This window comes from Thrips palmi, unplaced genomic scaffold (assembly GCF_012932325.1).
Source record: "Thrips palmi isolate BJ-2018 unplaced genomic scaffold, TpBJ-2018v1 HiC_scaffold_16, whole genome shotgun sequence".
Taxonomy (NCBI): Eukaryota; Metazoa; Arthropoda; class Insecta; order Thysanoptera; family Thripidae; genus Thrips; species Thrips palmi.
In genome coordinates, this window is record NW_023144625.1 from 8,304,006 (window position 1) to 8,325,427 (window position 21,422).

At 61.5% G+C, this 21,422-nt stretch overlaps 3 protein-coding genes across 3 annotated transcripts; 2 read left to right on the plus strand and 1 right to left on the minus strand.

The window, feature by feature from the left end:
* Positions 1-10,979: 10,979 nt before the first annotated feature.
* On the plus strand, positions 10,980-17,690 carry LOC117642589 (protein 5NUC-like). The gene is made up of 9 exons (XM_034380891.1): positions 10,980-11,194; positions 12,460-12,685; positions 13,898-14,095; positions 15,120-15,321; positions 15,397-15,603; positions 15,841-15,995; positions 16,280-16,532; positions 16,620-16,817; positions 17,451-17,690. Exons 1-9 carry the CDS (start codon positions 10,995-10,997, stop codon positions 17,645-17,647), a joined length of 1,836 nt encoding a protein of 611 aa, XP_034236782.1. The 5' UTR covers positions 10,980-10,994; the 3' UTR covers positions 17,648-17,690.
* Positions 17,691-17,948: 258 nt separating this feature from the next.
* On the plus strand, positions 17,949-19,429 carry LOC117642590 (structure-specific endonuclease subunit slx1). Its single transcript, XM_034380893.1, has 4 exons — positions 17,949-18,400; positions 18,507-18,558; positions 18,636-18,821; positions 18,900-19,429. Exons 1-4 carry the CDS (start codon positions 18,198-18,200, stop codon positions 19,287-19,289), a joined length of 831 nt encoding a protein of 276 aa, XP_034236784.1. The 5' UTR covers positions 17,949-18,197; the 3' UTR covers positions 19,290-19,429.
* On the minus strand, positions 19,343-21,277 carry LOC117642962. Its single transcript, XM_034381599.1, has 2 exons — positions 21,254-21,277; positions 19,343-20,060 (listed from the first exon to the last, which is right to left on the minus strand). Exons 1-2 carry the CDS (start codon positions 21,275-21,277, stop codon positions 19,680-19,682), a joined length of 405 nt encoding a protein of 134 aa, XP_034237490.1. The 3' UTR covers positions 19,343-19,679.
* Between the last annotated feature and the right edge of the window lie 145 nt (positions 21,278-21,422).

Here is a 21,422-nt window from a genome sequence, read left to right on the forward strand (position 1 = left end):
GCCTGCTGGCGGAGCCTGAGCTTGCCGTGCTCCAGGCAAGTGCTTTCGGGCCTACTCCGGGCCGTGTGTTCCAGCCGGGGGCCTTCTTGGCTTACACTCTCCGTCCCCCTCTATCAGACCACCTCTCTCACACCTCTCTCACTCGCTCCCTGTCTACGCCAAGCCGCACAATGGGCCAGAAGACCGGTGGAGGCGGACAAAACTCTGGACGCGTTTTGAGCTCCAGAGTCGCTAAATGGGGCTCGAACCGAGCGTGTGACCCCACCAATGGATTGCTCTCCGAACGAGGGATCCATTGGAGTGGCCACACGTTCGGTTCGAAGCCTGTTTAGCGATCTGGAATTCAAAACGCGTCGAGAGTTTTGGCCGCCTCCAACGGTCTTCTGGCCCACTGTGCTACGCCAAGCCGCCCGGCTTGCTCCTTCTAGAGGCACAGCCCGGCGGCTTCCGGGCTGGCTGTGTTTCTCTCACAACACGTCGACGCGCGCACACAGCCACACCCACAGTGTGCCTTCATAGGCGTACCGGCGTACTCAAACACACCAACACACAAGCTGCCGCGTTTTCCGGCCTACCCGCTTCGGAATTTCCCGCCGCTGCCGCTCGCTGTTTCCGGCGTCAACATGCCATCACCATCACCCCGATGCCCAATTCGGCCCATTTGTGTTGACTCTCTACGTCCTGCGTGCGAGTGTGTGTGTGTGTGTGTGTGCGCGCGCGCGTGCGTGTGTGTGTTCCCGACACACACTTATTAGTACGCATTTTCCGGCAGCTAAACTCCCTGCAGTCCTGCCCTGCACTGGGCGGGAGCAAAACAAAAACTATTTTTTTTTCCTTCAAAAATCCACGTTTAAAAAGAAAAAGTTATTTTGTGAGTGTTGTTTTCACACGCGCGGTATACGTATTTTAGCGCGCGCTTAAATTTGTGAGCCGCGGGCCGGGCTGCCGGGCCTCCTCTAAATGAACCACATCACATGGGCGGCAGAGCAGGCAGAGCAGGCGGGGCGGACAAAGTGACGCGGGGGAATTTGGCGGGAATGCATTAGCCGCGACTTGCGGCGGAATTTGGAATTTGCAGCGCGGCTCGGCAAAGGTGGCGAAAGTTAAAGTTGAGCCGTGCTAGGCGCACACCGCTTTGGGGGGGGGGGAGGCAAGCAGGGCAGCCGGGGGCAAGTTGAAGGAGCGACCCCGCGGGGAGGGGGGCCTGCACGCCCTACGCCGTCACGCCACGCTTGCGCGCCGGAGACGGATTCCGAAAAAAGTTTTATCGCTCTTTGTCGCACTCATGAGCCGCTCCGTAGGGGTGCGAGGGAGACAGAGCGACGAAACGACGCGGTAGAATTGCTGGGCTGCTGTGGGGGCGGTCCGCGACCCGCGGAGTCAGTCGCCATGGAGATGGCCGTGACACTACACGAGGGCCCCGCTCCGGGTCTGGGGTCGCCGTCCTCGCCGCCCTCCTGGTCGCCGTCGTCGCTGGGCTGCCCTTGGAGGGCGCGCGACCGCCAGGTCAGCACCGCCGTCGGCGCCAGCCTCATCGTCGTCGGTAAAAACAATTACAGTGCGGCGGGGGCGGGAGTCGAACCCGCGGGCTGCAGGCAGGCTCATTCCGAACACTGCTTTCGTCGCGCCGTCTCTCTCGCACTCGTGGGGCGTGTTCCAGGGGTGGGAGAGAGACCGCAGCCCGTTTTTGCCGAGTGTGCCGCCCGGCGCAAGGCTCGGCGTGCGCGGCTGCGAGTTGGCAAAGTCGTGAACCATTCTGTCGCCGGCGAGCAAGCGGAGCAAGTGACTCCCTGCGCATCCCCCTCGCCCCCCTCGCCGTCCACCTCTTGACGCTGGAGCCATTTGGGGCCGAAGTGTCCGGCACTGCGCTCGTACGCGCCCCGCCGGGCCGGCCGGGCCGGCGGGGGTACAGCCCGGCTGAAGTGGGGACACAAGTTGAGGAATTTGTGAGGGAGGCTGGCCGGGACAGGCTGGGACTGCGCACCGGACACAGCTCGGGGCCCCGACCCTCGGCGTCGCAACAAATCAGGCCGTCGGCGTGCCGGGGACAAGCAGTCACCAGTGGGGCACTCGTTGGCGGCGCTGTCGATGCGACGGCCGCTCCAAGGACGCCGAGGGCGCCGAGGACGGCCGGCGCGTGGCGGCAGCGCGGCAGCGCGACCAGGGGTGCATGTTTCGGTGTGTCGTTTGGTTCCCAATCGTTACTTCGTTTCAATCATTGGCACTCGGTGTTTGGTCTGAACGCAGGAGTGTCGGCCGCGGCCGGGCTGTGCTGGCTGGCGCTGCGCCTGGTGGCGGCCAAGCCCCGCGTCGCCACGCACCTCCTGCTGCTGCAGCTGTGCACCGCGACGCTCGTGTGCACCGTCCTGGCGGGCTTCCCCTTCACGGGCACCTCGGCCATCGCGGGCCACTGGCTGTTCGGCGCCAAGGGCTGCACGGCGCAGGCCTTCCTCCAGCACGTGAGTGCACCGTCAACTCCCTGGAGTGCATCGCGCTGCCGGCGCCGCCCTTTGCCGCGTCCCTTTGTGCCGCCGTCCTTCCGAGTTGCTGCGCCACTTCAAACAGCGAAAATGCGAAAATGCGGGACTCGGCGACTAGACGCCCGCGTCCCGCGACAATGCCGAAGATTTCATGGTCAATTTATCGCAGGGAACTTTGACAGTGGCGATAAGGGGACAAAGGAGCGCGGCAAAGGAAGCCAAAAAAAATGGCTCGCTGCAGGCGGTGGAGGAAACGGAGCAGAATGTAGAGAACAGAAGACGAAAAGACAGCACACAGACGGAGGACCAGAGGACGGCGCAAAGCGAACGGAACTAACAGGTGGCCTCGCTGGCGCTGCTTGCCTTGCTTTGCGCAGATGGGCGTCGCGGTGCAGCTCTGGACGCTGGCGGCCCTCGCCCTGGAGCGCTGGATGTACTCGCGGCCCGCGCCGCCCCCCGCGCCGCCCCCAGCCGCCCACTGGTACGCCCGCGCCCTCGCGCTGCCCTGGCTGCTGGGGGTGGCCGTGGCCGCGCCGCCCCTGCTGGCTTGGGGAAGGTAAGGGTCTTGCAGTCGGCAGTGCCGGCGCCCCCCCCCCTCTCCCCCTTCCGGGGCCCTCGGCCTCGGTGTGTGATTTACAGCACGGCAAGTAGTGTCACGTCCGCGCCAAATGTCGGCATCCGCGGAAGGCAAGTTGCTCGGCGAGTGCTGCCTGCCGCCCCTGCCGCGCCATTCCGAGGAATCGTTTCGTCGCTCTGTCTCTCTCGCACTCCAACGCACCGCGTGAGTGCGACAGAGACAGAGAGACGAATCGGCTCTTCGGGACGTGCACGCTGCTGCCTCGGCGCCGGCCGGGTGGCCTCGCCGTGGCGCACGCGCGCGCGTTGGGTTGCCTACCCTGCGGCCGGCGGGCGCTCGCGGCGTGACGGCGTGGCGCGCCTCCGTCTCGGTTGACTAACCTGATTGCAACTCTTGTCTAGCTTCGGCTGCGACCCGTCCAGCGTGTGGTGCTCCGTCAAGTGGGGCGTCGTCGGCGACGGCCGCAGCAGCAGCGGCCACTTCGCCTACGTCCTGTTCGCTCTGCTGGTCGGCAGGCTCGTCCCGGCTGCAGTCACGTACGTTTTATTTTCCATCTCGCTCCAGTGCCCCGCAGTGCTCCGGGACTCCGGGGCCCAAGGCCTCGGATTCGGCACACTTACATCACGCGCGGAGTTTGGTTGGACCCGGTCCCGGTTTTACTGCTCAATCTGACGTCTGGCCGACCAGATCCCCGGCCCCGCCTGTAACATTGATGCGCCCTGCAGGACGTGGTGCCTCTGCGCCACGGGCGTGGCGGTGTCGCCCCTCGCCAGGACTAGCGCGGCCACGGCCTCGGCCTCGGCGGCGTCCACGCACGCAGCGCTCACGTCGGTAAGTTGGCAACCTGGGGGAACTTTGGCCTCTCGGCAGCACTGCCATCGTGTCCCCGCCCTTACGGTGTGCCGTGCCCGGCCGTGCCTGCAGGTGGCGCGCTGGGCGGCCGTGGGGCTCCTGCTGCTGCGGACGCCGCGCCTCCTGCTGGACATGCACCTGGCCGCCATGGAGCTGTCCTGGGACCGCGCGCCCGCCGTGCTGTCGTACATCGCGCCCTTGACGGACGAGGCGAGCGCCCTGGTGCTGCCGCTGGTGACCGTGACGGTGGACCGGTGCCGGCGGCGCGCGTCCGTGTCCAGGTCGTCCGGGTCGTCCCCCGGGGGGTTTTTGGGCGCCCCCCCAACACTGAGCCCCCTTGGGGGAAACCTGAGGGACCGGGCCCGGACGCTTTGCGGCGAAAAAAGGGCCGCGTCTTTTTCCGCTGATTCGCCTCGCCCCCTGTTAGCCCACTTCGGGGGAAAGTGCGGCCCCCATTTGGTCCTGACATTCGTTTCCCCAAAACGGAACTAAATAGTGCAAACCCTCGGCCCGTTTCCCCCAGCGCTGATTTCCGACCCTCGGGCTTCCTTTCCGTTTGCCACACCCCTGTCGCGGGAGTGCGGCCACCATAAGCTTGGGGCCCTCGGTGACAGTGACCTTTGTCTGTGCGCCCCCGTAACGCGTACCACCAGTGTAACCCGTAGCCCCTCGGCCCGGTTCGGCCCCAGCGCTGAGCTTTGCCGAGCGCCGCAGGGCTTCGCGTTCACGCTTTCGCGCACAGACAGCCCTCTTCACGGAGACGGCCATGGAGACGTCGAACGCCGCGACAGGTGATGCGGAGAGCAGCGCCACTTGGAGCGCCACAGCCCCGGTGTCGGCGGACAAGGCCCCCCCACCCTATCCTTGGACCAATGTGCTCGGGGTACATCATACCTAGGGACCGGGCCACTGCTTCAAAAAGATTCAGCCTAACCAACACTGTAGTATCCCTCTGGCCTTCGCAGAAACAACACAGAGGAGAAGAGGATTCGAGTGGGGCTCGAGAAGAGGAAAAGTGTGAGTGGAAGAACAAAGACATACCTCACCCTACCGCGCCGTACCGCGCCCCGAAGACTTCCACCACCCCCCTTTGTTTTTGTTTCTTTCGCACTTGTTCCCAGGCCGCGCGCTGGAATCGGCCGGAATCCTCTGAAAGGACTGTGTCCGTGTGCCAACATTGTGGCGGCCGGCGTGGGCTGGCGTGGCCAGGCGGGCAAGGCGTCCGGGATCACAGCCCTCCAGATGCAAATCCCGCCTCGGCCCAACCGGCCCAACCCCGTTTCCCCGGACGCCTAACCAAACCAACCCCCAGCCAGGCCGAGCCAGGCTCGGGGAACCTTCCGTGGCCCGGTATCAGCCTCGGCCTCAGCCCCGGAGCGGCGGCCTGGCGGTGGAGGCCCTCCAGCTGACGGCAGTGTGTTCGCAGTGGAGGTGGATCCGCAGCAATCGGATGGAAAATTAGCGCGAGGGACGCCACCCCACCGCCCACCCAGTCCGTGGGCGAGAGCGGTAAGGGCCTCGCAACGTTGTTTTGAGCCGTGGCCGCGGTGCCGAGAGCAGCCGAGAGCCGCGACAAACGGTCACAAAAGGGCGGGGCGCAGGGCCGGCAGGCCGGCAGGCAGCCTACGGTCACGGCGCGCCACCGCGGGGACCGGTTTAGGCAAGCCAGGCAAGCACAAAGCGGGCGGCAAGCCTTAGCAGCCAGCCCCGCCACAATGTGTCGCTGGTGGCCTAACCGCGTGCCATCAACAGACGAGCTGGGCGGGGCAGGCCGGCCGAGCTGGCGGCGGCAGGGGCGGCGCGTGCAAACAAAAAACGAAAAGACGCGAGACGAGCCTTTAGCCTTTTCAGGGCCTCATATATGGAGCATTTTTCCACTTGTGACTTCCCCGATGTAATCACCGGCCGGGGCTGCTGTGGGGTCCAAGTAATAACATCCACGCGACGCACTGTCACTGTACCGCTCTCGCCTGATCCCATTTCGTTGAGCGCCACGATCCTCCGCCACGGATTTTGCAGCCGGGGCTGTGTGACCCCCTGCAGCTGGGGCGGGGCGGGGCGGGGCGGGGCGGGCGGTCATATTGGGAGAGCGATGTTAATCCAAGCCGGGCCGGGTCGGGCGTATGGCTGCATGGCGAGATTGGAACACTCCCACTCCCGTCTTCGCGGGCTTCGCCGCTTCGCCTCGCCACCCCGCCGCCCCAGAGCCGCGCAAACATGAAGGATGGCTTTATTCCGCCCTGACGCGGTGCACACAATACCAGCTTCCTGTTGCTATTCAAAGGAAATATCGCGAGAAAGTAGCGCGGCGCCGCCGGGCACCGCGCCCGGCCCGGCCCGACCCGACCCGACCCGACCCGACCTCCGAGAGTCGTTTTCGTCGCTCTGTCTCTCTCGCACTCATAAGCGCCCCCTGTAGGTGAGAGGGAGACAGAGCGACGAAAACGAGACTCAGAGTCAGTCTGCTGACCCGGCCGCGGTGCCGCGGGGGCGGCGGTTGTTCCGGCGTGGGTAATGGCGCGGACGGGCAGGTGCGGTGCGCTGTGCGGCGCAGCGCGCAGGGTTGCCAACTTTGGAAGCAAATTGGACTGCCGCGGGCGGAGGCGGTGCGTCATCGCCCTGCTCGTCAAGTCGAACCGGTCGGCAACCGCAGCGAACCACAGCGCGCTCCGAACCACGGGGTGGCCGTTCACGTTCACAGCACTACTCAGCCCCAGGGCCACTGAGCACCTCCCCGTCAGACAATGCGATCTGCCCGTTGGGTCCGTTGGGTCGAGCGGCCGGCCAGGGCGGGGGGCGGTCCGTGAATGACGCTGGCCTGGTCCTTGCCCCGGCAAGGCGGGACGCGGCTACGCCGGGCTACGCGCTGCGCGGCTCGCGGACAGCCAATCTGAAACAACGTCTGACCTTTCCGTCGACCGCAGAGCCGCAGCCGGCAACGCGTGGCGGGGCGCGGGGCGGCCCTCAACAATGTGCCGCGCTGCCGTTTAGTTTGGCACCAGCCGCCGCCGACCGCGCAAGGGACAAAGGGACGGTCTGTCCACTTTCCGAACGCGGTGCGCCTCGCGCCGCCTCGCGTTGTCCCCGTCGGCCAGTGACCACCACTCGGACTCCGACGCGGCCAGTGCGGCGAGGCGGGGACACTGCCGGATGAACGCGGTGCCGCGGTGCCCCACGTGGTGCGGGCCGCGGGCCGGGGCTGGCCTGGCGGGGCCCCGCCGCCTGCATCGCCTGGTCTCCATTCGTCTTTAGTGGCCGCGGCTTGTCTTGTCAGCAGCCTCGCGTCGCAGCCTCCGCGCTCCGCCTCAGTGGGTCGGCGCGTCGCGCAGTCGCGCGGCGTACAGTGTAGTGGACCAGCCTGCGTGTGCGTGTGGACCAGCGGGGACCAGCCGGCCACTGCTATCATTGGCGCGGCGCGTGACGGCGTCCGGGACCATCCGGGACGCGGAGCCGGGACACCGACGACGCGGACCTGCGGCGCCACTGCGAGCCAGCGACCAGCTTCCGGGCGTGCAGGACGTCCTCCCGTGAGTACACGATCCACCGCGCCGCCGCGAGGAGAAAAGGTCACCCCGCGACTGTCAGTGAATGAGTCACTTCCACAGTCTCGGACACATTTCACGAGAGCCACGTCCCCCTCGGTCTGCATTTCTTTTGGTTTCATCCTGCCGCCGTGTGGGTAGGCAGTCCCGCAAGGCAGTCACAAGCGGCGGGCTTGCCCACCATTGTTACCATTACGGGTTAGACCACAACTGGCCTGCGAGCTCGATTCCGAACAGTGCCGTCGTCGTCGCTCTGTCTCCCTCGCACTCGTGGGGCGTTCCCCTCGGGGTGCGAGAGAGACGACGCGGCCGAAGCGCTGAACGGAATCAAACAGCAGCAGCGCGGCGGCGGCGGCCTGCTAGGCCTGCTAGCGCCTCATGGTGATCAGTTGCCGCCAATAATTATGCATGAACACTCGAGGCCATGGGCCTTGCCGGGCCTTGCCTTGCTTTCGCCTCGCGCGGGCCTTCGTCGTCAATCTGGAAGGCGCGTCCCGACGGCCCGGCCGGTCAGAGAGGGGGCTGCCCTGCCGCGCCGCGCCTCGCCAGCAGCTACACTAGAGAGGGAAAGTTTTTATTTCGGAGCCAATTTGCAGCCCAGACGACACGCTGCGTTTACCGAGTGCATCTCCGCCCCCGCCTTCCCTCCCCTCCCCGTGTTCTCTCTGCCTCCCTCCCCGCCGTTTTCCGACACGTCTGAGCAGAGCGAGCGGAGCGAGCAGCCCCGAGGCGTTTCCACGGCTTCCACGCGCGGTTCGTCGCACAGTGGGCCAGAAGACCGGTGAGGCGGCCAAAACTCTAGGCGCGTTTTGAGCTCCAGAGTCGCTAAACAGGCCTCGAACCGAACCTGTGACCCCATCAATGGATTGCTTTCCGAACGAGGAATCCATTGGTGGGGTCACACGTTCGGTTCGAGGCCTCTTTAGCGACTCTGGAGCTCAAGACGCGTCTAGGGTTTTGGCCGCCTCCACCGGTCTTCTGGCCCACTGTGCGTCGGGGCGGCTTGGCAGGAAACAGGAACCGGGGCAGGAAGGGGACGTCTTTCTGAGCGGGAGTTCGAAGAAGGATGAAAATGAGTGCGGTCAGCGTCTCGCGAGACGGGGCGGGGACGCGGGACGATGCGCGGTGCGCGCGCCGCCGCCACCGCCGCGACCCAGTGAACGCCATGAACGCCGAGTGCGTCTATTGTCGCTGGGAGGCGTCGCGGACACGCCGCGGACACGCCGCGTCCCGGCGACAGTTCTTGGGAAAACTAACTCCGCCATCAGGCGGTGGCACTGTCGCCAGTCTGGGACTGTCGCTGTTGTCGGAGGAGCCTAGCCGACGGAGCCACTCCTGCCGGCCTGGCCTGGCCTGTTGGCTAACTTTTCGGTCGGTATTGGACCGAGATGCAAACGCGCCAAGTCCGCGAAGCGCGGTGGGGGCGGCGGCGCGCCAGGGGTGGGGGACGCACTTGGTATCGTTTGTGATGACGGGGTGCACTGCGACAAGCCGAACTGGAGCGGCTCGACGTGGAGCGCGCGGCCGTGCCGTCCGTCACTGCTTCGTGGTCGTCGTGTTCGTGACCGCCCGATTGGCGCGCGAGCCCCACGGGGTATTCTTGGACGGCGAGCCCCTTGACTTTGACGCGCACGCCATGGCTGCCATGGCGCGGCTCGCGTCGTCGAGACCGCGTGCACGCACCGCGCCGCACTGCGCGGTCCCGCCCGTCCCGCCGCCACGCACCTTGACACGATCTGCGGCCGCCAGGTGACTATTACACTCTAAATGTAGGGTGCCCAGTAACTGGGCGCCTTTGTCGCCCGCCCCACTTTTTAGGGTGCCAAATGTCGCCCAGTTTCTGGGCACTTTTGTCGCCCAGTCTCGGGGTGGACAAATCATGCAGTAACCGGCCCTCTCCCATGGCAGAGCATGGACAGGTGTCTAGTTCCTGGGCGACTAAGGTGCCCAGATTCTGGGCACCTTTGGCACCTTAGTCGCTGCTGAGCCATGGGTGAAGGCAGGTTCCTTATGGTTTGTCCAACCCAAGACTAGGCGACAAAGGTGCCCAGAAACTGGGCGACATTTGGCGCCCTAAAAAGTGGGGCAGGCGACAAAGGCACCCAGTTACTGGGCACCCTACATTTAGAGTGTAGGCCGTCCCGCTTTTGTTTCGTCGCTTTGTCTCACTCGCACCCCCTCGGAAGAGCGGCCAGCGACGGCCGCGCCTCGTCGCCGCCGTGCCTTGGGCTGTTTTAGCTCAGACTGCGAAGGCCTCGGTGAAGGCCGCCCCGGGGAAGACCGATTGACAGCACCAACCTCGGATATCTCAGTTCGACTATTCAGCCCCCGAAAAAAAGTTGTTCTTTTTTCGGGCGAGAACCGTGTTTAAATGGGGGCCAAATCCTACTCGAGAGCGTTCTCGCCGCGTTTTGACCCGCATGGCACTCACTGCGACGACACCTTCTTGATTGGCGAAAACGCGTCTTTTCTCTTCTTCAAGAACCGGGACGCGACACTGGAAACCCGTTCTCGAACGCGGCACATTTCACGCTCCTCTTGGCCGCTGCGCCTGGTGCCGCTCCATACATTCAATAGTTCTGCGCGCCGCGCGCACGCAACAACTACTTGCTGTCCCACTCCGATTGCCGAAACCCTTGAGTTTGATGAAGGGGGGGGAGTAGGAGCACCGCTTGAACTCGCGCCTAGATGACATGTCGGAGTTGCTTGAGGCGCCACTCGGCGCCGGGACAAAGACGGCGCTCCAAATTCGTTGCAACTTTGTCGAAGTAATGGAGCGCGCGCAGCAGGCAGCAGGACAAACTTGTCACACCGCGCCGCCACGCAGCCACGCACCACGACGCGAGTTCGCTCGCACGGCTTCCCCGCTGCAGCTCTGCTCTCTCTCTCTCTCTCTCTCTCTCTCTCTCTCTCTCTCTCTCTCTCTCTCTCTCTCTCTCTCTCTCTCTCTCTCTCTCTCTCTCTCTCTCTCTCTCTCTCTCTCGCACTCCCTTGGCGCCTCCTGACGGGCGTGCGAGAGAGACAGGACCACGAAGCTCTGTTCGGAATCTGCCTTGCAACTTGCTGATGTTGTTTCCAGGAGCACTCGTGCCGTGTGACCGTGCGACGGACGGCTCGACGGCGTCGTCCTGGTCGCCCTGGTCCAGCGGCCCGTCGTTGCAGCCACCTGGGGCCGCGCGCCGCCGCCTCCTCTGCGATTAGCAGGAAGACGTTATCGTAATCCGGACCCAGATTGTGGCATCGCGGCGCCCGCATCGCCGGGGAGGGGAGCACGCCGTCAGCGCCGTCAGCGACAACACCGCGGAAGAGCCGCCGGCATCTCACATCTCCGGCGGGGCAGGGCAGGCGGCAGGCCGAGCCAGGCCGAGCGAGCGCCAGAGCCAGAGCCGGCGAGGCGAGCCGCGAGTCGGCAGACCGGTCACGAGTGGGAAGCGCGCCGCCACGCCGACCCGGCCCGACACGGCCGAGTGGGACAACAGAGACAACACAGACGACCGACTTTTTGGCGCGCCGCCGCAGTTCAAGGCCTTGAAGGCCGCCGGCATGCAGCGCAGCGTGTCCGCGGCGGCCGCGGTCGCGTGCCTCGTGGTGCTCGCGGTGGCCCCCGCGCTGGCGGGCCCCGCCGCCCCCACCGACTACCCCACCGACGCCCCCACCGACGCCCCCGCCACCACCACGCCGGGACTGGACCTGCTGCTGATCCACACCAACGACATGCACGCCCGCTTCGAGCAGACCAACAGGTGAGTGCCTGCTACTGCCTCGCACCTCGCCGCGGCGGCCGACCTTTCGAGAGGTTGGATTATTTATCGTCGAGAGAAGGAAGGACCAGCGTCTGCTGCAACCGGGCAGCAGCAGAATCCGCAGCAGCCGGCACACGGCGGCGCGACGCGATGTGACAGTTCGACTCATTCGTCTGGAAATCATTAATCATTGAAAGCCTGTGGTGTCCTGAAGCCGAAAGCCTACTGTCTGAGATTTAGTTGGGCATTTTAATTTTAGGTGCCACCACTGCCAAGCACAGGCCTGGGCGAGACGACTAACCTAAAAAAGACCGCTCTTTCGTATAGAAGGCACTTTGTTTACTGTTTATCTTTAGTTTTCGCTCAACTTGACACTGAACAAAATCAAGGTAATGGATCGCCGAAAGAGACAGCACGACGAAAGTTGTGTTCCGTATTGGCCTGCAATTGAATTGGAACAGTGCTTTCGTCGCTCTGTCTCTCTCGCACGGATACCCCTGAAAGCGGCGTTCGGAATGGGCCGACTGGGGCATCATTAGGGCGCGGCTATTTCAATTTCGGCGCCAAACTTGCAAGGGCGGAGGGCGCTCTGGCGAGGGAAGGGACCCGAAGGGACCCGAAGGGCCGCTTGAAGCTTGGACCGCGCGTACGGCCGGCGAGAATGGATTGATTTAGTTTGCCGGGCTTTATTATGATAGGCGGTGGCAGCGTGGGTCCGTGCCAACGCCAACTCGACCCCGCCCCCTTCCCCAGCCCCGCCTGGCCCCGCCCCCTGCATGCGTGACGCACGCTCTTCCAGTCGCGAATTCCTCAAAAAAAAAAATGATAACACGAACGATCGAGAATTTGATGATTGCTCCGCGTTGGTGGACTGTCTGCGCGGAGGTACGGTGGCATTATTACATATTTGGCCCCGGATTCCTCGCGTGTTTTCGCTCGAGTTGCCGCGCGTCTGTTTGATTTGATTTTGGCAGGAAATGTGTGCGGGTCCGGTTGTATTCCAACAGCGTCCGCGTCCGCGCCGCGATGCCGCGATTCGACGAGTTGAAAAAGTGATACTGCGCGCATCCGCGTGGCATCGCGAGAGTACGTACTGTGAAAACTCCGAAAAAAAAAAGCGCAAGCGGAAACTCCGCTATCTTCACACCGCCAAAAATTATTCCTACTGCATTCTCCTTTTGTTTGAAACGGAAGGATTAACCGCGAACTACTCCGACCACCACTACTTTGGAAAAGTTTGGAACTGGGTGACTTTGGTGCTGCAGGTTCTCCAGCCGCTGCTCCGACGCCGAGGCGGCCAGCAACTCGTGCTACGGCGGCTACGCCCGCATCGCCGCGCACATCAAGGAGGCTCGCGGCCAGGCCAAGAACGGCGGCCCCGCCGTGCTGGTGCTCAACGCGGGCGACACCTTCCAGGGCTCCTTCTACTACAACATCTTCAAGTGGCGCATGGCCGCCGTCCTCACCAACATGCTCGCGTTCGACGCCATGGTGAGGTGGCGCCCAGGAAACAATGTCAATTTTCTACTCTGATTCTTTATTTCAATGAAATGGTTCGCTGGGCGTTTCTCTTGCGGCCCTTTTTACTCCAATGGCGGCCAGTTTAGCCTCACCGGTCAGCCGGCTGTGGCAGTGCAGTGGCAGTGCCGGCCCAGGAGTTTGAGTTTGACCGCTCTTCCTCGTCCGCGTGACGAGCACCGCATGCACCGCATGCACGTCATAACCAATCGCACCACTCGCGCACCAGGGCTCGGCAAAGAGTAATGGTGCATGTTTCGGACATTGTTGGCAAAGTTTTGCCCTTTCTGGCGGACGCTGCTCATGTCGAACGAGGGTGTTGCGCAGGGCAGCGCGACGCTCCACGACTTTAATTCGGTCTGGTAATTTGGTTACCCCAAGTTGGCCCGCGGCGAGTTGGGCGTGCGTCCCGGCGCGTCCCGGCCCGCGTCCGCGCCGAGCCGTCCCCGCGTCACAGATTATGAAAATGGCCAGTTTCCTGGGGAAAGCGCCCGCACGCCCCGCCAGCGTGCTCGCGCGTGTCATCGAGGGCTGATTCCGGACGGCGCGGCGCTTTCGTCGCTCTGTCTCCCTCGCACTCACGGAGCGTACCGTGCGGCCGTACGGGTGCGAGAGAGACGGAGCGCTGCCGTTCGGAATGCTGTCGCCATAACGCGCTGCGAACGGCGTGTGGATACAGCTCGCTTTACGCGCGGCGATGAACCGCGGCGAGTCGTGACGCCCGGCCGTGCGCGCACAGTGGGCCAGAGGACCGGTGGAGGCGGCCAAAACTCTACGCGCGTTTCGAGCTCCAGAGTCGCTAAATGGGACTCGAATCGAACGTGTGACCCCACCAATGGATTCCTCGTTCGGAGAGCAATCCATTGGTGGGGTCACACGTTCGGTTCGAGGCCCATTTAGAGACCCTGGAGCTCAAAACGCGTCCAGAGTTTTGGCCGCCTCCACCGGTCTTCTGGCCCACTGTGGCGCGTGCCGCGTGCCACGCCAGGTGCTATGGCGCGGCGGGGCGTAACGCGGTGGCGCCCGACCGGCACCAAACTCGCACGGCACGGCAAATTGTCGAGGCAGGTGACCTTGCTCCCACCGGGCCGGCACGGCACGCTGCCCGCACAAACAATGCCCTGCAGGCCGTGTCGCGGTGTGTCGAGACACGTGTGTGACGCGTGCATGCGCTTGCCCCTGCAGTCCCTGGGCAACCACGAGTTCGACGACGGCGAGGCGGGCCTGGAGCCCTTCCTGCGCGACGTGCGGGCGCCGCACGTGTGTGCCAACCTGGACGCCAGCGCCAACCCGCAGATGCAGCAGCGCGTCCGGCCCTCCGTCGTCCTGGACGTCAACGGCACCAGCGTCGGCGTCGTCGGCTACGTCACGTCCGACACGGCGGTGAGTGAGAGGAAAGTGGTTTCGAACCGCGGCAAGGCAGCCCGGCTCGCCAAGAAACTGGCATTCCGTGTTCTAGGTCCCCCCTACGTGAGTGCCGAAATCCCGCTCTCCAGGAATGAAACGCAAAATTTTGGCACTCCTGGTTACGGAACGCCAATTCCAACGGTTTCGCCGTGTACGTAACTAAGTTGGTTGTTTCGGACACGCCGCTGTCTCTCGTGGTGTGGGAACAATTTACGAGCCTGTAAACTCACGGCACCCCTTAAGTTATGGATACCTGTTGAAAGAAACATTGCCACTTCCCCTCTCGATAAGTGCCAGCGACCCCGGCGGCGTAACTACCCTCTCCGGGCCCTTCGTCGGTCCTTAACAACTTCCCCGCCCGTTTCTCCCTCCTTATCGATCAGGGAAAGTATTCCCGCCGTATTCCTGGCGCTTTTATCTCCCTCTGCACTGCAAGCCCTGGCCTCCCCCACCACGCCCCGCCTCGGCCCGGCCGGCGCAGGAAATTCGCCATTTCCTTGGCCCTGATTATTTTCGCCACCCTGGAACGGACCCCCTTAGTCAAGGCTGGAAAAGATCAAGGCGGTGCTTTCTCCAAATCAAGTTGTCTGTCGCCGTTCCCTCGCGTTGCCCCCGTCCCCGCCCTTCCCGACACTTTAAAAGTGTTAGTGCCGTTGTTATCTAGCGGTGCCATCACCCCCGGCGCGGGCAAGGCGAGAGGCAAGCGGGCACCTGCCCGGACCAACGCACAGTGGGCCACAAGACCGGTAGTGGTGGCTGAAATTCTGGACGCGTTTTGAGCTCCAGAGTCGCTAAACAGGACTCAAACGGAACGTGTGACCCCACCAATGGATTCCTCGTTCGGAGAGCATTCCATTGGTGGGGTCACACGTTCGGTGCGAGTCCAATTCGGCGACTCTGGCGCTCAAAACGCGTCTAGAATTTAGTCCGCCTCGAACGGTCTTGTGGCCCACTGTGCAACGGAACCAATAACGGTGAACATCTCGGGGCTTGTATGCAGCTGCTGGCCAAGCCCGTCCAAGTCAAGTTCCTGGAGGAGATCGCCGCCGTCAAGGCCGAGGCGCAGCGCCTCCACGAGCAGGGCGTCAAGATCATCATCGCCCTGGGCCACTCGGGCTACCCCAAGGACAAGGAGATCGCCGCCCAGGTGCCGCACGTCGACCTGGTGGTCGGCGGCCACAGCCACTCGTTCCTCTACACTGGTAAAGTGATGACCTGCGGGTATCCTGCGGGTCGCGCTGCCCAAAAAAATGTGTCACGCTGGTATTTGAACCCAGGCCCCGCACCCGACAACGACGAGCCGGTAGGCCTGTACCCGACGTTCGTGAAGCAGCCCTCTGGCCGCGAGGTGCCCGTCGTGCAGGCCTACGCCTTCACCAAGTACATGGGCCGCCTGCGCATCCAGTTCGACGCGGACGGCGAGATCGCCTCCAGGAAGGACGTCCGGGGCCTGCCCGTGCTGCTGGACCACACCCAGCCGCAAGGTGGGCTCGCGCTGCATCCATTTTATTTCCCGGGCATATTTTACGACCCATCTATGCTAGTCTCCCTGGAGTATTGGCCGTAAAAATGTCGCAGCACTCGGCGTGCAGCGGGCAGGCCGCGCAGGCCCACTCGGGGGCACTACCGCGACACGGAGCATAGATCCAGCAAAAAAAAAAATGAAATCATTCAAAATTGTCGTGTTACTGAACCTGTGATGCTACCTGTTTGTTCGGTAGATCCACAGGTGCTGGATGAGCTGGAGCAGTGGAAGAAGCAGCTGGACCCCGCGACGTTCGAGCCCGTGGGCAGGACGCTCGTCTTCCTGGACGGCGTGTGCAGGATCAAGGAGTGCAACCTGGGCAACCTGGTGGCGGACTCCCTGGTGTACTACGTGAGTGCCTCGAGGGCGTTCTTCGGAGCGGGCCGCGGCCGCGTGGTGTGATGCGTGGCTTGAACGGCGGCGTGCTCGGACTGATGTCAAGTAGCGTTAGCGGCCGCACGGTTCCGCCGTTCTGTCTCTCTCGCGCCCCTGCGGGACGCCCTATGAGTGCGACAGAGACAGAGCGACGCTCCTCGCCATCAGCCTAGCAAGGCCGCGTCGCGATGCAAACAGCGAAGCCTTTCTCACGTGCCATCTTCGTTGCGCTCTTCATTCTGAACGACCTTGTGCTGCAGCGCGCCACCCGCTACTCCGGGCCGGGCTGGACGGACGCGCCCATCGGCGTGCAGAACGGCGGCAACATCCGGACCTCCGTGGACAAGGTGGGCGACGGCACCATCAACCTGCTGAACGTGATCGAGACGTGCCCCTTCGAGAACCTCCTCGTGGTCGTGTACCTCCGCGGCGACGTGCTCCTGCAGATGCTGGAGCACAGCGTCGCCGAGTACGACCTGCAGTACCAGAAGGGCGCCTTCCTGCAGTACTCCGGTAAACCAGGCGGGCCAGGCGGCTGGTGTGGTGGAGGATTTAAAATTGGCGCGGGTTGGTGCAATGGTTTCTGGTTTCTGCTCGCAGGCATCCGCGTCATCTACGACCTGACGGTGGCGCCCGGGCGGCGCGTCGTGTCGGCGCTGGCGCTGTGCGGCAACTGCACCATCCCGTCGTACAGCCCCGTGGACCCGCGCCAGGTGTACGGCGTCGTCACCAACGACTTCCTCGTGGCCGGCGGCGACGGCTTCAAGATGCTCAAGGACGCCCCCAGCCTGTCCTTGGGTGCGTTCATTTTTCCACGCTTCACCGTCCTGGGTGTCCTTCCCTGCCGCCTTTTGCGGGTCTTTGAATCCCTGACGCCACCACTTTCCCCAAACAAAAGGGCATGACATTCCCCTTGCGTTTTTTGCTGAGTCGGCAGCACTGAAGGCAGAGTGGCGAGTTCTTAGGAAAAGACTGCTGAAAAGGCTGAGCAGGGTCGTCCCCGCTTGGGTGCCCCGAGTGGCGCCCGGTGGCAGGCAACCCATCTGGCGGGCGAGTAGGACGGGCAGACAGGCGGGAGGCTATTGCGCGGCTAGCAGCCCAGCCCTGATGGCTCGACTTGTGGCTCAGCAGCCCGATTCCGAGAGTTGTTTTCGTCGCTCTGCCTCTCTCGCACTCACGGGGCGCCCCGCGCAGGTGCGACAGAAATGAAGCGACGAAAACGGCTCTCGGAATCGGGCTGCTAGCTGTCAGCGAGCTCAGGGCCTGAAGGTGAGAGCGCCCGCTACAGAGCTTAGTGCACAGCATGGCGACGACGCCGCTGACAACGTATCTCAGAGAAAATACCACTCCAGGCCGTTTTGTGGTAGGGTAGGTCAGGCGAAAGGGAACGACCACGACACTGCTGAAGGGCTCCTTGTTCGTCTGTTGCAGCCGACGTGACGCCGTACGGCGCCCTCGCCGAGTACATCCGCATCCACAAGGTGGTGGCCCCCGCCGTGGAGGGCCGGGTCGGCTTCCTGGACCGGAGAAAGAAGCCGATGCCCAATGCGGCGTCGACGGCGCTGCCGCAATCCAGTTTATTATTAGTGTTTTCATTAATGTTATTATTGCTATCGACGAATCGGTAGCAATGGTTGGTCTAGATAATAAATAAATAAATACTTTAATGTTCGTGGGTGTGCTTGTTTTTTTTTCTCTGGGGACACATTGGCAAGAATTAAAATATGCCGCCAAATTAAAGTTGTAGTGGGAGGTTGATTCATTGCCAACCTTGCCGATGGAAGGATTGGTCTCAAACGGCCGCCGATCGACGTGGATGCAGCCTTTCGATCATGAAGGTTTAAGTTTCAATCGTTTCTTTCAAAATTACCATGCGACAGGTGTCGTCTTCATATTTAGTCCCTAAATGCTAAATGTTTGGCGGGCTCAGTTTTTCTTTCTCAATGTTGGCAAGGGACTGCCAGTGAAAGTCTTTGTTTACATGTTCAAACAAACAAACTTGTTTTCCTGGATATTGTTGTAACTTTTTAACCTTGCGTTGTCAATGAAATTTGCATCTTTCTTGCGGTTCATGTATTCACTTTGAATTCTATTCGTGAGCGATGTGAGGTCTTAGTTACTCGTCAAAGCATGCACGAGTCTTTACATACCATTGTAGGTTAGAAGTCCCCACACTCGATGGGTCGCAAGGCCAAAACTTTGACAGGAGATGTCATCGAATCTTTTTTTGGCGTTTACTTGCTTGTGTCTGCGAGTACGAATCCTCGGTACAAGGGACGCACCTACATCGGCTTCACCGTGGATCCCAACAGACGGATTCAACAACACAACCTGGGGAAGGAGAAGGGGGGAGCTTGGCGAACAAGTGATAAAGGCCCATGGTAATTTCGTTTTCGCTGCATTAGATCTTCATTTTTTAAAAAATTTTTGTGTTTATTTTCTTTATTTGCATATTTTTTAATGCATCATCGTTAACTGAAATTTCAGGGACATGGTCTTAATCATCCATGGATTCCCGAATGACATATCAGCATTGCGGGTGGGTTTCCTTTTCAAAATACTCCCATTCTTGTTGTCTCTCTATTTGTATGATGATACAAATGAATCATGTTACAGTTCGAATGGGCATGGCAACATCCTCAACGCTCTCGTCGGCTCAGAAATGTAACCAGGAAAACTCGTAAAGAATCATCGTTTGAATACGCACTGCGAGTTGTCTCCCAAATGTTGTGTGTTGGCCCTTGGTGTAGACTTCCTCTTTCTATCAGATGGCTTTTGCCTGATCGTGCCCGAGATTTTCCTGTAAGTTTATTTGTCAATATAATTTATTGTTCTTCTGGAACACTCGATTTTGTTCAATGTTTTGATTCTTTTTTGTAGGGCGGTAATACTCCTCCGATGCATATGGCAATTTGCCATGGGCCAGTTGTGAGCAAGAAAATTGCATCCAAGGAAGCTGATGATGATTTATTTGAAGAGTTTTCATCTATACTGTGCTATATTTGTAAATCTCCTTGTCTCAAAGACAATACCATGCAGTGTCTTCTCAGAGATTGTAATGTGGAAACACATGCAGTTTGTTTAGCAAAACACTTTCTAAGGGATGAACCAGATCAGTTTGTGCCCGTGGAAGGCTCCTGCCCAAAATGTTTTACGAGTTTCTTGTGGGGAGATCTAGTGCGCAAAAAGAAGGGATGCTATCAACAGCTTGGCGAAGACAATAATGTGTGTAATATATCTGAATATGATTTTGAAATGCCTGACTTTTAAACGGCGTGGAAATCAATTCACTTTGTAAATGAATTTGATATTTATATGAACTGTTAAGGCCTTGCCTTGAATATATATATTTTTTTTTTACAATTATTTAATTTGTATAAAGAATAAACATTGTTCATTACTAACTTTCATTTCTGTTCTACCTTTATATACATTCAGAGTGATAAATACTAAAATCTACAGAATCATAAATTAAGAGTGCAAGCTGGGGTCAATAATTTGTTTTCCAGAGGCCATTTGTACGCTTGTACAAGCAGCCGAATTGTTGATTAGAGTGAAAGTAACGGACCCCTGGGTGCAAGTCGGGCATACAGCCTTGATAAGCGTACTGGAACAGCTTTTCCCGCGTGGCCGGAGGGCTGGAGAGGCAGTCTCGTGCTGCTAGTAGTCGAAACCGAGATCGTCATCGCCGTCGGGGTCGACGCCTGGCGGCACGAAGGCGCCGCCGAAGGCCTCCGACAGCGGCTCGTCCCAGCCGAACCACGACGCGAAGCCCCACACGAGGCGCAGCACCATGATCCTCACGAAGTTGAACACGTTGGTCTCGCTGGGCGACACGGCTGCGGCCTGCGCGCCGCCGGCCGGCTTCTTCTTCTTCTTCCTCGTGCCGTAGTAGTCGTAGTCATCGTCGTAGTCGTCGTCATCGTAGTCGTAGTCGTCCTTCGCCCTGGCCTGGAGGGCGTTGCTCGCCGGCAGGGTGCGCGCTGTCGCGGGGACCAGGAGGGTCGCCGTCGAGGACACGGCGTGGCGCTGCAGCGCGGCCTGCACAGGACATGGACATGAGTTTGGTACGTCGTGTCCCGAAGACACTCCTCTCGGAACGCCGGGCCGTTACACTGAATGTCACAGGTGAGGTCGAACGGCTTTCGATTTGTGGTCCAGTCAGCACTAGCGAGGGCAGGCAGCACTGTGGCTGGGCGTCGTGCGGCTAGGTCGGCCTAGGCGCACCGCGCACCGCGCACCGCCCCACAAGCGCTCCGGCAAGCATCTCAACGATTCCAATGTACCGAACCCTTATTGCACCGATATCGGAATTTTAGAAATCCCACCGGCAAAGAGGAATTCGACGGCGCATACCGGGGCGGCCGGGCCTGCCTGGCCTGGCCAAGCGCCTGGTGACTGAATCGGCGGAATTGGGTCGTCTACGGCACGCTCCACGCCGTGCCACGCCACGCCAGGGCGCCACGCACGGATGTCTACTCCCCCAGCAGAGTGATTCCATCGCTCCATGCCTCTCGCTCCTGTGCGGGACGTCCCCTGAGTGCGAGAGAGAGGTGGAAGGCCTTGAGTGAGTGGTCCAGTCAGCTAGCGAGCGCAGGCGGCAGTGTGGCTGGGCCATCTTGCTCGCTTTGCTCGGCCAGGCTCACCGCGCACCCCCGGCCCGCGCGGCAAGGGCTCGGCTGGGCCCCCTCGTCCCGATTCCAAATTTGCCAGTGGGAACCTTAGGGGGCACCGGGTAGTCGGAATTTTAGAAATCCCAAAACCGGGTCAAAGGTGGAATTCGACGGCCATACGGTTCCAGTTCAGCCTGGCTGGCCAAGCGCCTGTGACTTAACGGTTGAATTTTGCCGTAAAAACGGCCGTACGCCGTGCCACCCCCGCCATGTGGCCACGCACCGTGTTCTCCCCAGCAGAGATTCTGCTCCATGTCTGGATCGGGGTGGCGTCTCTCTCCACTCTAGGGCTCTAGGTGGAGTCAGCCTGCCGCGCGATGCTACGCGGGCCCATCGCGGCACCGCGCCGCACGTCGCCGCTGCAATTCGGGTCTCTTCAGCCTCACGCCGGTCCCATTCAATAGACACTGGGAGGCGGGCGGAAGGCTTCCCTCGCCCTGCACGGCTTCCGCGGCCCGGCGGAGTAGTACCGCATCTCGACGGCACTGCCAGGGCGAATCCGACACGGCGAACATCCGCACCGCCGTTGTGCGAGCCCACGCGGACCGCCGCCGCGCTCACCGTCAGGGCTCTGTTGTGTCCCATCCCTCTGACGGTTGTCGCCGACGTTGCCGTGGGGCAGAGCGCTAGTTCGCAGTCCAATCGGGCCAAGGCCGGCCAAGGCAGCAAAGGGCGAAGGGAAAGCACGCCACTTGCAGCGGCCGGGGTTCGATTCCCGAGCTGCCCATCA

Bases quoted from the DNA above. Each gene is read 5' to 3' on its own strand.
- LOC117642589 (XM_034380891.1), top strand. From the start codon at position 10,995: ATGCAGCGCAGCGTGTCCGCGGCGGCCGCGGTCGCGTGCCTCGTGGTG. The intron at 15,322-15,396 runs GTAAAGTGATGA...ATTTGAACCCAG, and splicing joins CCACTCGTTCCTCTACACTG to GCCCCGCACCCGACAACGAC. The intron at 16,818-17,450 runs GTGCGTTCATTT...CGTCTGTTGCAG, and splicing joins CGCCCCCAGCCTGTCCTTGG to CCGACGTGACGCCGTACGGC.
- LOC117642962 (XM_034381599.1), bottom strand. From the start codon at position 21,277: ATGGGACACAACAGAGCCCTGACG. The intron at 20,061-21,253 runs GTGAGCGCGGCG...TGTCCTGTGCAG, and splicing joins GACACAACAGAGCCCTGACG to GCCGCGCTGCAGCGCCACGC.
- LOC117642590 (XM_034380893.1), top strand. From the start codon at position 18,198: ATGGGTCGCAAGGCCAAAACTTTGACAGGAGATGTCATCGAATCTTTT. The intron at 18,401-18,506 runs GTAATTTCGTTT...CTGAAATTTCAG, and splicing joins ACAAGTGATAAAGGCCCATG to GGACATGGTCTTAATCATCC. The intron at 18,822-18,899 runs GTAAGTTTATTT...TCTTTTTTGTAG, and splicing joins ATCGTGCCCGAGATTTTCCT to GGCGGTAATACTCCTCCGAT.